At 36.9% G+C, this 15828-nt stretch overlaps 1 protein-coding gene across 1 annotated transcript in view; it reads left to right on the top strand.

The window, feature by feature from the left end:
• The window catches only part of LOC108601987 (short neuropeptide F), a 28032-nt gene extending 13317 nt beyond the window's left edge, over positions 1 to 14715 (top strand). The window contains 5 exon segments of the mRNA XM_017989985.2: positions 13671 to 13805; positions 13870 to 14321; positions 14387 to 14536; positions 14538 to 14603; positions 14662 to 14715. Of these exon segments, the coding sequence (XP_017845474.1) occupies positions 13700 to 13805; positions 13870 to 14321; positions 14387 to 14536; positions 14538 to 14603; positions 14662 to 14715 (828 nt within the window). The 5' untranslated portion in view covers positions 13671 to 13699.
• The last annotated feature ends 1113 nt before the right edge of the window (positions 14716 to 15828 follow it).

Genomic DNA, 15828 nt, shown 5'->3' with positions numbered 1-15828 from the left:
CAGACAAATAACAATTGTATATAAGCTAGAGCTATATTTATAGACATTGCTCAGGGAGCACCCTCAAAGTTATTGATACCTTTGCAGAATTAGCAAAATTACCTTAGCAGAATTCATTGAATTAATTTTTTAACTTAATGATCGCTAAATGTAGTGCAAGTAGCGAGGTCAAAGTCAAGTGTAGAAACAAGTAAAAGCAGCACGCTATGTAATTAATAAACTTGTCTGTAAGTGATTGAGCCACGTTGCTAACAGAGAGTCAAACGTTATAAAGAGAATAGTGCATTTCATTAAGAAAATTGCATTTGCTTTGACATCCTATGGGTTACATGAGTATATTGAACTGTATCTTGTATAAACAAATGTGCGCAAAAATTATGTAAAGTGAGTCGTAACGAAAATAGTGCAGAGATGTCAGTAACATTGCCAAGCAGCTTACATGCTTACATAGTTAGAATAAGTGATGTCTTTGTGTTACCGACAAAAGTAGCTATTATAAGCCAAAGCCACGCCCACACTGTCACACGCATCGAGGCACAGGCTATTGGGCACTCGAATGATTTTGCTCTGTGCCATGATAACAATCGCACAAGCCAAGCGCTTGGCATAACAACATTTCAAATTGGCAAAACACTGTGCTGACAGTTTTTTCTGCTATTGCCCAGCAACTCACCCCCCTCCGCACTTTGTATTTTGTCGCATGCTAATGTCCTCAAATGTGCCATACAATGTTGATTTTGTAACGAGACTTCGACGTAAAGCAGCAAGTGCCATGTGCTTATAATTGAAAAGTGTCCGGACAGGGGCCCAACTCGTTGGCATGCGAAATTCCATGCTGGCTAACAATTTATAAATTCTAGCAAATATTCGAACATTTTAACAAGCTGGACAACAATCAAAGCAAGCACTTTTAAGCAGCCTAACAAGCAATTATTCTGTTTGCCTTTGGAAAATATGGCTAAGTAGGAAAGAGTGACTAAAGAATGTGCTGATGTGTGAGTGGATCGAAGATTAAAGCAAAATATGTTAGGTCTAGATCTTGAGCTTAAATTGCAAGATACAATATTTGGAATGAAGCAAATAACAATGTGCAAGGCTGTGTGTTAAATTTGAACCAAAAAATTCAAATTTTTTGAAAAGCGACTTTAAAAATTATTATCTTATTGCTTAAGATATGTTTTGGTATTCTATTTGTAGTAGTAAAAAAAAGGAATTTCTAGAATAAAGACTGTAAAGTATCAAGACTTTATCGGAAGTGTAATAAATATTTGGACAACTGTTCTTTTTCTAAACTCAATTCTTAATACACTTTCTTGTCTAAATTACTAAATTTAACAAATTTTCAAAGAGCAAAACATTTTACTGTCCCCTGATAAATAAAATAGGATTAAAAACAGACTGAAACGCATCCCATTACTAAGTTTGTTAAACGCGGTTGCCGCTTCATCGCCCTATCGATTGCATTCATCAAAGTATTTCGCCCACTATGCGGCTTGGCTTTTTAAACAATATTGCAAACTCTAAGCCCGATTGAGCATAACTCAGTTGGCAGCCACATGTGGCATGCATTTCAAACCCAATTGCAATGGGCAGCCCACAGCTCTTTGCAACAACTGCAGACAACTGCAACACACAAACTGACACACAGACACATAAAAACGTTAACGCTTCAACGACGATGGGGACAACAGTTTCAGCTTACAGTTTTCAACTTACTGCGGCCAACACCAACACGGTGTTAAGTACTTAGTTTGAAATTTGCGTAAATGTGTCTTTCTCTCTCTCTCTCTGTCTCTGTGCAGCTAAGTTGAAAGTCCATGGCAAATGTAAAGGCAACAGCAGAGCAAGTCCAAGCTGCAATTGTAAGCCATTCACCTCTTAAGTCCAGGCTGTGTGTATGCCACATTACAGTTTTGCAACTGACACTAAAAATCGGCAAACGAGTGCGACACATATCGTACATATATCTTGTGGGTGAGTTCTGCTGCTTTTATGCTATATCCCATTGCGTTTCGAGTGGCTTCAAATCCCCAGCAATTTGTCGCAACAACTCGCATTACATTACAAAAAGATGTGCAAATAGAAACGGCCAACAAACTAAAGGGATCTACACATAATGGTTGGCCCAAAGTATATTCCATATATGTATAAGTTTGCTTTAGCTTTAGCTTACGGCTGACTGTCTTTTAAATAAAGACAGACAACAAATGAGAATATTTGCTTTGTTGTAGAATAAAAGTTTATTGAACATAAAATGCTTAGAAAGTTCAAAGTTACTATTGGGCTAATTTTGTTACAGCGTATATGATAGTCGCCTTTATTCAAGTTCTCCATTCTTGTTAGTTTTGTATTATGTTTCAGTTTATTGTAATTCTTGTTTATTTAGTTTGCTTGCTTTGATGATGCTTAGTATATTATTTGCAGACGCTTTATGTACGCAATAATTCTAAAGCTAAGGCTAAGCTTTTATATAAAATTAATATTTTAATAAAATAGAAAGCTTAATTTAAATTTAAAATTTGCTAACCATTCGCACTGGAGTTATGTATAAATTTTAATAAAATTATTATATTGTATAATAAGATATTAACCTCTGTCTGCTCTTAAATCAATGTTTTAACTATGTAGTAGCTGTAGTTGAACGTTGTATATTTTTCTCAAAAGCATAAGTATACATAGCAGCAGCCAACAGACTCACTTTAAGACTCTTTCTTTTAACATCTTAATAAAAAAAAAACTGAGCATTTCACTTCAAATATGCTTTTTGTCGTATAAAATATTTAAAGCTCAACCGCAGCTACAAAGTTCTTTATACAGAATTTTAATAATTTTGCTTTAAGTCTTTATCAAAAGTCTGCGCTCTTGGGCGCTTTTAAATTTAAATTCAACTGAACTCCGCCGAGTCGCATGTGCTTTTACTTTATTTGAGTTTATTCACAAATATGATTATGCTAATAAGAATCAAAAATTTGCAACTCGTGCGTAGTATTTATAGGCGGCACAGCATGTGATGTCGACCATCAAATAACAAGGTCGTCTACACGCCACAACTTAAGGCCAAGCATAATTTTAATAATTTCATAAACTGCTGTGTGTGTGTGTGTGTGTGGAGACGAAGAACAAACTGTGCCACATAAATTGATTAGGCTACAAAAATGTGCCGCAATAAAATGGTCTAAGCTGGCCATTAGGGTCATTACAAGCACGAGAGCAGCAAATCACGGTCTGTCAGCTATGAGACGCTCTGTGGCTCTTGCAGACTTTCCCAGGCGACATATAAACACCGAAAACAAAAAAAAAACGAGAAGAAAACCTTTTTGTTTGTCTACATAAAAAATACATTTGTGTCTGCTATGTAGGTTGCAAATGCGTGTGTTGCGTGTTGCATACTTGTGTTTTGCTTTTGCTTTTTTTTTTTGAATATCACGTTCATAGCCATACACTGGCGCCTTATTGGAAGCGAGTGTGTGAAACCGCATTTATATATCCGCTGGGAACTGTGCCACTTCCGTTGCACAGCAGCAGGTTGTCAGCTGAACTGTTTTACGTCTACAAAAGCTGTGCATAAGAGTATAACTCGCTATGATAAATTAAGCATTGTTCCAGCAGGCATTAGATATTCAGAAAATAATTTCAACAGAATTTTAATTAAAGCAGTTTCAATGCAAAAGCAAATACTTTATAACTAACTCTTATAATGGGATTTAGTAAAAAATATTTTTTGTTCTAAATATTAAACAGTGCTCTGATTTGTAATTTATTGAATTAATAATTAATAAGCCAATTGTTAATGCTTTGGTCGATTTGATGAGATTATTTTTGTTGGGTTTTTTTAGTCCAGACCAACATATTTAGTTGCATGTATCTTTAAGTTTTTAATTAACTTTTTTTATTTTGTATTAGCTTTTCTATATATTTTATTGACTGATCAAAACTATTTGGCTATTCAAAGAAGATTGCATGGTACACAAGACTTAAAGACAAATACGTTTGGAGAAATACCATATAATTTTTACTGAATTCGAAATTATATAGAGCATTTCCTAGTCTACCTAGCTAGCGCTAAGCTGCTTCCATTTGTCATTTATGAACGTAGCCACGCTTACAAATTGTAATCCCAATACGATGGCAACCATTGCGCTGAAAAGTATGCTAGCTTTGTCATTAGTAACGATAAATAATTTAAATAGCAATTAAAGTTTTGTGCCGGATGAAAGGCGCCGGCGCAGCTGCTTATAACGTTGAAAATCCTTGACAATTGCGAATGATTTGCGATTTAAGAGTGCGTCGGCCGCTCGCCGGATATTAATAAACTGAAAGAATGCGTGTTAATTAGGCTTCGAGCGCAGCGTTCGAGTGATGAATGCAACTGATGTGGAAGAAAACAATTTTAATATTAAATTCAATGCCGTTAAATTCAATTATGAGCAAGTGAATGGGCCAGCGTAGAGATTTCTGCTGTTGTGTAAAAGTTTCAGAGACTGCTGTTGTGACCTTACAGAGAGAACTCATTGAGCGAGAGAGGCATGCAAATGTAGGCGACACTTAATTTAGTTTGTAAATTCTTGTGCATAATTTTAGGCGTGACTGACAACGAGTTGACAGCACAACAAGTCAAAAAACAAGAAGAACAACAAACAGCTGCAAGCTTAACAACAAAGTTTAAAGTGTGTTTTAACTTTGACAGCATTAAACAAAGCCTTGACATAAGAGAGAGGGATAAGCTGAGCCAAAAGTAAAAATTGTTGACCACATGCTTTAATCAGAAAATAATTACACAAATGTCATAGCTATGCTTTGTTTAATAAATTCTGTACAATTAATTAACAGTAGCGAAGTGGCAAAGGCCAAATTGTCAACAATTTCACGCTTCAGTGTACAATCGTTGTTAATGGGCTTTCAATTAAGTTGATGCATCGACTCGACGTTTGCTGGTAGGCAAATGAATTTGTTGGTCAACCCACGCAGCCCACGCGCTCAAGAGACAATAAGCCAAATATGAAAAAAATGCACGAGCGTCCAAAATACTTGTGTTTTTAATTTACCAACGCTCACGTAACATGGGTGGGGGGTTTGAGTACAGCCGCAGGAGCATGTCAAGCACTTGGCCATTCAAGCAGACTGACAGAGCGACGGACAGACGAAAAAACAACTTTTCAGCAAACTGTCACTCGTTGTAATTACAGCAGCGTTCGCAGCAAGTTCAATTTAAAGTTGCCACAGAAAACGAAACTGAGGTCAAAGGCAGATCCACAGCTGAGGCTATAAGCCGTCGCACTAGCAGCAGCAGCTTAGAGACTGCGGACATTGACGAACTGACGCTCAAAGGCGCAGGATTTGTTGGTGCGCTATGAAAAGCGCGTTCGTTGCCTTAGATTGTGTTAAAGATTTGATTTGGCTGCTCATTAATATAGCTTAAAATTCAACCAAAGCCAACACAAGCAGCTTAGCGAATCACAAAAATAAATGCTGCCCACATATATTTAATTAAAGAATTAATTTCCATTACAGCTTGTACCCAGTGTGTGCTTTAATTTTGGGTGCAAGCATGCTCATGTGATAATAATGCGACATTATCAATGCTTTTCAATAAATTTGCATGACGCGATTTATGGGCACATAAAAATAAAGACAAACAATGTGTAGACGCCGGATAAAAGCGCAGGTGTGGCAAATCACAAAGCAAAAAGTAAATAAATTTATATACAACTTGAGAGAGCTGAGTGCTATATTTAAAGCTGCTTTCAATGCCAATGCAATTTGTAAAACTTTGGCGTAGCACGGTCTTATCTCACTCATTGTCCAAGCACAACTATTTTTTCTTATTTGCTCCTTTGTGTGGAGTTGACTGCCAAGTTGCTAGACTCGTCTCGTGGTTTATAAATAAAACCATCATTGGCATTATTATCATTATTATCAACAGCAAACAATGCCGCTGGCAGCTTCGCACTGTCTGCGTGCCACAAACCTTAATGGTTTTAGCATCAAAGCGCGTCATGGCAACACTAAGCTTACAAAGCATCAACAGTGGACCATTATTGACACTTTGGCTGTCCTTAGACTGGTCACACTATGTGGAATGGCTGTCTGCCGTCTGTTGTGGTTTCTGTGCAGCATTTGATTGCAACTAATTGTCTTGGGTAAAATTTTGCTTAAGCTTGTAGCTAGACAAGCAACTAGTTGCTTATCGCAGCCAACTCGTTTTTTTTTTTTTTTCTTTTTTTTTTTTAAGAAATATATTGTAAGACATTCACGCATATATAAAGTACAACAGAATAATAATAATAATAACAAAGGAATAATTATGGACAAACATACTAGATATAAACTGAATATAATGAGATATTAGTGTCCTAGGAATATAAGCGATATGAGTGCATTAGGTCAAGACCGACGCCTGCGGTCTGAGGGATGGGCTGTCGTTTTATCGTCTCCCTGACGTTGTGCGATGACTCGGGCGTTAGGCGTCTAGCTAGCCTGTTCGGATGAGCTCCAAGTCGCTCACCGTAATATTTTGCATCTGCTTGGATTCTGTCGCCAAATTTTTGGTATTTGAGGTCCGCGCTCGATGTCCGCGTCTCATGTACCATGGAGCTCTGCTGATCCTCCTCAACGTCTGGCCCTTGCAGAACACTCGTATTTTTGGTTGAGGTGTGTTTCGCTGCGAACCGTACACCTGTATGCGTCAAATAAGCTCGAGCTAAATCACTGGTAAATTCGCAAAATACAGAACTCAACTTAAATACTCACAAACAGTATGTGCAACATGAGTGTTCAAAAAAGTTTCCAAAGACTTTTGCTGCTATATCAAAGTTTGGATAAGTTCATACAAATCATGTTAGCGCTTCCTTGATGTCCTTAAACACCGAATGGTGGGTTACTTACAAAGTTAATGTCACATAAGATAATTTGTTTTAAAAGGGTTTACAATTATTTATTTGTTTGCGCGCAGTTTAAGGTACTGAGAGCAATAAGTTGAGCTATATCATCGGCCAGATAGGTGGCTATCAACTATATTAAGAATATAATATGTTATCTATAGATTTTCCATTCATATTCCTTATCTACGAATATTTCCAGTACATATGTCTGAGCTGCAAATTACTCAAGCAAAATGTCAAGTTGACTGCGCTTGTTAATTCGCAAAACTAACTACTCAACTAGTTTGTGCCAAATCAACGCTCTAAACGCATTTACGGACAGCTTTGGCTGACGTGCAACAACTGTTGCAAGAAGAAAAGCAACAAGAAAACTTTTTGCAGCGCTAGCGTATCTTTGTATCTCAAGCGGAAGCACACGCATAAAATATGTTTATAAACAAAAAATAAGTAATATACACATATGTGACGTACGTATGCTTAAATGTTTATACTTTTAAAATGAAAAATGGCAACAGCTTGCAGGAATCAAGGCTATTTTTAGAGCGCTGAGCTAAAAAAGACATTAATGAAACATTGCCGGGCATAAACTGGGCACACAATATTCTCTTGGATTTTTTTATAAGCTGCTCGTTTGCTGTCCAGTCTGAAGTGGATATTGATGAATTCAGATGGGATTTATATGTGTGCTTGGACATTGTTTCATTTTAGGTTTACTTATTTCAGCTTAAGTACTTATTTGTTGTCATTTGGTAATTGGAGTTTTGACCAACATACAACAAACAAATTGATGACCCATGTGAGCTGTCAGCTTCTGTTGCTTGGTGCACACTGTAAAAGACACGTGCCTACGCATCCGTCAAAAGTTTCAGCAGTTTCCAGTAAGCTTATAAAAGTGCCTGCCGATTTGGTACAAATCAAAAGCATTGCAAAGCTGCTTATGCAAATGAATTTTAAATGGACCTGAGGCTTAAGTAAGAGGCTTGAGAGTTAATAAAGTGAGGCAAGCGCTATAAGTTCAAGCTAAGTTAGTTTAAAAGTGTCTCTAGCTGGCAGCTGTGATAAAATTTTGATTCTTGCTATTTAACTCGCATTTGCTTTTGTTGATTTGCTACAAATATTTTTCCAACATGTCCCCAAAGGCAACAAATTGTGTCTAATCTACTCTAAATGCAAAATAAGCAGCAAAAGCTAAATCCAGACGCATGTTTGTTTGCTTTTGTCAACGGTGAGCGCTTTATTCAATTTTTCTACCCCCCAAATAACGCGCAGAGCCAATCAATCAATCTAATAGATTTATATTTCTGACAGCTCGCCCCACAAAAAGTTAAAGGTAATTGAAGTGCAGCGGTAAAATTTAAAATAAACTTCATAGCCAACAGCTTGCAAACGATTAAAAGCCACAAAAAACGGGGCACAAAAATAAAGCGAAAGACTTTGTCACGCCCTCGGGCCCGTAATAGCATAGACAATGCCATAACAATTGAGATGGGCAATTTTTGTGCTAAGCAACTACACCAACAGCAGCAGCAGCAGCAGCAGTGACGCAAAACAAAAACAAAAGCACAAACAACTACAACAAACGAAAATTACATTCATTTCCGACTTCCGCCATCACGTAGCCGCAACGCTGGCCCACAAATTCTCAACTTCCGGCATATACAAATAGTCCAATTTCAAAAGCACCTCGCTCTAGGGCATAATTGAAGCGCGCCAGCCTTGTTAAAAAATACACTCGTTTACCGTTTTACATTTAGGCTTGCTTCTATGAGTTACAAGAGAGGATGCAGTCCTAGCATTTGGCTCAAGGAATTACTTTTGAAATGTGTTTATTATTAACTGTAAACTACAAGGCCAAACACCGCAGTACAAGTTTATGTTTCCCATAAAAAGAAGTACCGATAACATCAGTAAATTTACTTTTTAATTCGAAATAATGAAGTTAAAGTTTCTTTTATGTATTTTTACATATGCGTCTAGAGACTATTTTTGGTGTTAACGGGGCAATAACATTAACCTTGGTAGCTCTTTTTTAATTACTTGCTAAAGTGCAATAAACGAATATTTTTGACCGAAAAAAATAATAATGTCAAAATAAAAACGTTAGCTTGCTTAATATTAATATTTTAAATATTTTAAAATTTTGTTCCAAAAATTTGTTAAATCTGTACATAGCAAGATTAAGCCTATAAAACTTGCATTAGCAAGAATGAAGAATCATCAGCACTTTAAATCAAACGATTTGGCAATCGTTGTACTAAACTAACAAAACTGCTTGGCTAGCTGACCATCATCATCATCGACAAATCATTTGCCAGCTCGTCCCAGACTTAATCGAAAGCTCCAATACTTTTTGCTGCAAATGATTTGTGAAACGGAAGCTTGGACCCGGGACCCGCTGGACAATTGCCCTGGACCCAACCAGGCAGGCAGTCAGGCCGGCAAGTGCGCTATGTAGAAAAGTGTGCTGTGTGTATTTGCAGATTTATGTGGGTGCCAAAATGTGCGAGCTGCTCGTCAGAGCCGTCACTTGTGACGTTTGTCAAAATTGAAAATGATTTATCATCGTTGCTGCTGCTGTTGCTGTTGCTGCTTGTTGATTGCCACATAAATGACGAATGAGTTGTGCGTTATGCAGAGATCATATTGGTGTTTATGTCTTTTGCAGTAGAAAACTGTGTTAGCCTGGGCTTTAAACTGTCAAAAAGCACAGGCAATTGTGCGGCAAATTGAACATGACAGCAGCGCACACAACTAAAAACCTAATAACGAAAAGCTGTTGACACTTGAGGTCTAAATTCGGAGCTATAAAGCTTAGCACTAAGCTACAATTGGCACTAAGCAGTGTCGGAATTAGCTAAATGTAGCTGCTAAAAATAAATAAAGCTAAAATCTTTTAAGGGCATTAGGCAGCATTTTTAGAAAATGTTATAAGTTGCTTGTGCTAAAATGTTTGTGTTGTTTAAAAAATTTTGCGGCTTCTGCTTGACAAGCGTAAAAACACATTGACCACGTTTAAATAGCCAAGCCAAACTAACACATTTAACACTCTCACACATACATAGTTATACGCACACACATAGACACACACACGCACACACATACAACAGGTTGACTGCGTGCTGCACATTGACGAGCCGTCGTTTCTTTTATACACTTTGGCATTTGTATAAGAAAAGGAAGAAGGTTATCATGAATGAATGGGAATGAATGTAACAGGGAAAAGAAGAAGAAAAGAAAAAGAAAACAAACTGAATCAATTGAGCCCTGTCTGTCTGCATGAGAAAAAAGAACTCAGAGCTAGCAGTGAAGAGCTTAGGTTACCAAAATTTATTTGTACATAGATTCCTTCGCTTTCATTTTTGATAATTTTATTTAACTGCTGCTGATGAGCTATACCTAGCCGTAGTCAAAGTGTATCATAGTCTTGACTGCAGCCAACTTATAGGTCTTCTTATATTTTTTTGGGGCTTTTTGTGTCACACATTTTATTTGCCTTTTATTTAACAATTTTTATTTTGCTGTGCCAAAAAGGTCATTTGTGGTCAGTTGGCCAAAAAGCAAGAGCAACAACAACAGTGTTAAGCAGCATTCTGGTCAGCCTGTCTGCTTTATAGCACCCTGGCCATTGGCATTAAAACGTTTTGACAAACACATTAGATGCCCAGTTTGGTAGCCTTTTGTTGACCCAACGCGCCGACCCTTTAGTCGGGCTTCTATTACTTAAACAGGAAGGGCGTGCGGCATAATCTTTTGTGTTTTATCAACGTATTTGATTAAACTTTCTGTTGTTGTAGCTGTTGCCTAGGCGGCTGCTTGACATTTTGTGCGGCTTTTGCGGCTTTGTGGGCGTTAATCATACGCCCTATTGTGCCAGGCGAGACTTGTGCCCAGGATATGTGCCTGGCCCAGCTTAGGTTTATGCAACAAAATTTGCTCATATTAACACTCTATTTGAGCTGTAGTTGTTAAGCAAGTCTCGAAGGACAGCCTGCAGCTGGCAACTTGTCTCCAGAGCGCAGATAAAAGTTTCGAAATTCATTGTAAAGGATTTTAAGCTGCATTTTCATAAACATGTAAAAACCAGATTGCTTACACTTAAATTTATGCTTCAATTACAAGTTTTCAACTATTTCAAATGCTCAAATGCCAGCAATTAAACGGCGCTTGGCAACAGCTGCTATGCAAAGGATGCACTTTGAAAATGTTCTGCAGCTGCAGCAGCTCAGTTTTTTATTCACACATAGCCAGACAGCAAATCTAAAGAAAAAAACCACCAAACAAAATGTTTGCTTTGCCAACTCTCTCTCTCTCTCTATAGGTGGGCTTTGTCACTCGGTGGGTGCTTTGCTTATGCAGCTACAAAAAGTAAAAATAGAATTGAGCTACAAATTCCATGAATATGAAATCCGCTTGATTAAACCCTTGCTGCCAATAGGCAGCATTTTTACAACAAGTTTATTGTCACTGCCCACACAAATGCAATGCACACAAAGCTGCTAACGAATGCCTCCTGGTTAACCAGCATAATAGACGTCGAAAGTTGTTGTGGCAAAGTTTAGCCAAAGTTGTAACAAACTTTGATAAGTTATGCTGGCCAAACAATTTGCCCGGCGATTATCTTATTTTATTTGCACGATTAGCTGCTTGCTCCGAGGCTAAAAGGCAAATCAGGTGTATTAAATTTGTGACAAGCATGAAAGAGTTGACAGCAACTGGGAATACACCAAGGCATCCACAAATGGGCGTTACTAGTGAAAATCATCATAAAAAAGGAATGACATTTGCATTGCTTAGTGGAAGACTCTCTGTGAAATTTATTTATATATTTCGTAGTGAAAAAACTTTTTATACTGTTGTACTGAATTTCTAAATATTCTACAGCCAATATTTAATCCTCTTTGCCTAAGAATTACAACAAAAAGTTTGTCTTACTGGTCTAAAAATGTACATTATGTGGTCTTATAAAGGGATGCTCAACATTTTCTTAGAATAATTGCTCATGAGAACTCTCTTTCCCATTTACTAAAAGTATTAAATATATATTAAATTTTAATAAACATTACTTATCACTTTTTGCTGATTGCAAGTTTATAGGCAAAATATAGTTCAATTAAATAAATAAAACAGCAAATAATCGTAATTCAATAATTTAAAATATTCACACTCTCCCATTTTAATATTTATCAAAATTAAACGCTATAATCCAAATTCACGCCAAACTTATACCAGTATGTACTTGAACTCTCGTAAATATTGCACAATGTACACCATTAAATTGTCACAAATTACAAGAAAGTTATAGACGCAATTGCTTGGCTTAGGCCAAAGGTCACAGCCAAATGAACTTGAATATAAAAAATTCATGAAATAAAGCCCACATGGGTTAGCAAATGACAGTACTTGACTACTATGTGCATGCGATTGATTTCGAAGAGGCGTAGTCTTCTTCAATAGGTCAACTTTAGCGAAAGGACTTTGGTGCAGCTGTTCAATGCGTGTTATGCCATTAGCAGCGTATGTTTTATGCACGTGGCAAAAGCTGTGTAGGTAATACTAGCGAAATGATGTCATGGACTAAAGGGCGAAACAGCTAGCTCATCATAAGAGCCGTAAACACCATATTCAAATCCATAATTAAAGTCAACGCAAATCAATAAAAATGTAATTTCAAGGCATGCCAAAGACAAAAGCCAGCGGTAAGGGAATGGAGGGACCTGCTGTCTATTACAAACATGTACATATTTAAATTGATATGCAAAACTTGTGTGGTGTAAATAAAGTTGTGTAAGTTTTGCGCCTCCAGGCGCTGTTCATTGCAATTCATTTCATCGTCATATATTTTCTTTACGGGCTGCATGCGTTAGCAGGCAATTGAATTATTTATAAGGCGGGGCGCAAAGAAAAGACTGTAGCAGACATATTCGTCAAGTAGTACGTCGCACCTTAAGGCGACGCCAAAAACAATGCAACAAAAAGTAGCAGCGTCAAATTTCAGTACGCGCGTGTTTGAGCCTGAACAATGCAGCTAAATAAGCTAAGTATGTGAAGTGGCAAAGAAAAAACAACAACAACAACGGCTCCCCAAGACAGACATGCCATTAAAAATTGACTCTTGAAGCAGCTTCAAGTGTTTGTCTCCCAGCTAAGGCGGAAGTCTAAAAGTAAAGCCTGCAGCAACAGCACGTCTCTTAAAACTGTAGACGCTCAACTGCAGCAGCAGGTGGGGGAGTGGGCAGGCGTGGGCAAGCGTTGAAAGTGAGCGTTAAGTGTATTGCAACACACTTATTTTGTTAACTGGGGTTGCATGCGATGCAATGTGTCGTATACGTGATAGCATGCGTATACGACGTGTTGCCAGAGGCAAGGCGGAAATTGAATTGTAACACTCACAACATGCTGGCAATCGGATAAGCATAAGCAAATTCTTAATGCTCGACGACTTCAACGATCAACGATAAAAGCCGCGCTGCAAGAAAAAAAAGTACAGTCGACAACAAACTTATTATATAATATTTAATACAGTAAATAAATTATGCAAAAGCTTAAGAGCGCATTTATTACCAGCCTCACCCTCACATAAATTTTCTAAAATGACAGTGTATATAAGATAATTATAATTAATGATTCAAACATTCTTATCTTAAAACTTTAATAGAATGATGAGCATAAGTCAATAATATTTGAATTTTAAATAAACCTTATGTACCCTCAAGTCCATAGACTTATACAATATTTTTATATCAATAATATATTTTATATCAATAGCATCTTTTCTTTTGTTCCTTGCAGTTTGCCAACAACAAAATAAAAAAGAAAGCATGCGTCTATTCAAATCCCATCAAAGCTATGGCTGTGTGCTGGCGCTCTTCAGCTTGAATCTCTTATTGCTGCAAGAGACCAGCGCAGAGCTAACCACAGTGCAAGGTAAGCCAACATTTTATATACTAATTACTAGCAGAGGTTATAACCAATGTACATTTTTAAACAGGCGCTCCCATCAGCAGTTTGTATGACAATCTGCTGCAGCGCGAATATGCAGGGCCCATTGTCTTTCCCAATCATCAAGTGGAGCGCAAGGCGCAACGTTCACCCTCGTTACGCTTGCGTTTCGGTCGCAGCGATCCGGACATGTTGAATAATATGATGGAGAAACGTTGGTTTGGCGATGTTCATCAGAAGCCAATTCGATCGCCTTCACTGCGCTTGCGCTTTGGTCGACGTGATCCCAATTTGCCACAAATGCGACGCACCCCATACGATGATCTTCTGGAGCGTGAACTCACCTTGAACAGTCAGCAGAACCAGCCGCAGGCAGATGCTGCCAATGCTGTTGGACTATCCGATGATTATGATACTGTCTTTGATCGCGTGGTGCGCAAGCCGCAGCGTCTACGTTGGGGACGCAGCGTTGATCCTCGCATGATCAATAATTATGATGACGTATGGTCTTTGGCTTTGCTTGCTAGCCTATTTTTTATTATTTATTTTACTCTTTTACAATATAGGAGCGCAATCAGCTGGAGCGTGAGATAATGGACAGTACTCGCTTGTTAATAGCTTTGCAACAGAAGTATGATCACCTGACTGGCGAGCATTCCGATGAGAGCAACGCTGAGGATCAGTATGAGGAGAATATGGATGAGCAGTTCCAACGGCGAGGTGCGTAAGCCCATGCGCTTGCGCTGGGGACGCAGCACTGGCAAAGCTCCGGCTGAGCAAAAGGTAGCGACATAATCTTCTAACAATTATTGCAAGTACTTACAACATTTTTAACTTGCAGCTTCCTCTAGCTGCTGCCGAGTCTGCTTCAGTGGCACCCAATGCTCAGAATTAAGAAAATAACTCGAAAATGGACAAGGAACAATTTTAAAATATAACAACAAACATAAACAAAAAACAACTGTGCGGTTAAGATTAAAAATATTTTCTTTAAACTGTCAATCGAGGAGTAGGAATAGCTATTGTAGGTATTTATGGTGAGCGCTGGGAGACTAAGCATATGGGCTATGGAATACATACATATTAAAAATTATATATATATATATATATGTACACATATACATACATATTTATATATGCAGCATAACCATTTACGTGTATATTTTTATTAGTTAATGAAACTAACTAAATGTATAGAAAATGTGGCGAATTAAATATTACAAAATATAAAATATTTTTTTCCAACTTTGTCAAAAACTTTAATTTAACACCTCAGTTTTGCTATTCACTTCGAATGAAATAAAAAATTTTATACTTTAAATATTATTGTTTGATGTTTAGCTAAACTTTTTTCCTAACAATCTCAATTAAAAAATGCCTGTATTACTTAACAAAAGTCAATCCTAATCTAACAATTAGTGTATATAAAATATTTCAAAAAAGCCGTTTTTCAGTTATTCAAATGTAGCGCAATTTTGTTACAAACAAAAGAAAAGCAACAAAACTCTAAATTAATAAAATACATGCAAAAAAGTGTTTTATTTTTTAAAGTTCTATTGAAGTTATGATAACAATGTTTAAAAAACATTCAAAGGCCCCCGAAGGTGTATTACTGCAACAATTGTTATATTCTGTGTGCTAAAATGAATTATACTATTTATACATATATATATCCACTAATATATTCTATTCAATACAACATACATACTTACTACTTATATATATACATATATATAAATAAATATATATTAATTGTCTACTACACGTGTTGAACTTTTATTGGTGTGTTTTTAAAAATATAATTATTAGCCTAAAAAGAAAACACAAAAACTGGAAAGAAGTATATGAAACTCAAAAATCTTTTGTATATTTAATTTACACCATCATTGAAAATAAACAAAGCCTAAATGAATTAATATGATTTACGAAATATTTAAATAAAGTACATGTAGCCAACAATTTTAGAAAAATTGTTTAAGCAGTTTAACCACAAAAGAATAACAAGCAA

The sequence above is a fragment of the Drosophila busckii genome, chromosome 2L (genome assembly GCF_011750605.1).
Source record: "Drosophila busckii strain San Diego stock center, stock number 13000-0081.31 chromosome 2L, ASM1175060v1, whole genome shotgun sequence".
In the NCBI taxonomy this organism is placed as follows: Eukaryota; Metazoa; Arthropoda; class Insecta; order Diptera; family Drosophilidae; genus Drosophila; species Drosophila busckii.
Note: the sequence above shows the minus strand (reverse complement) of the source record. Positions and strands in the feature narration are given on the sequence as shown.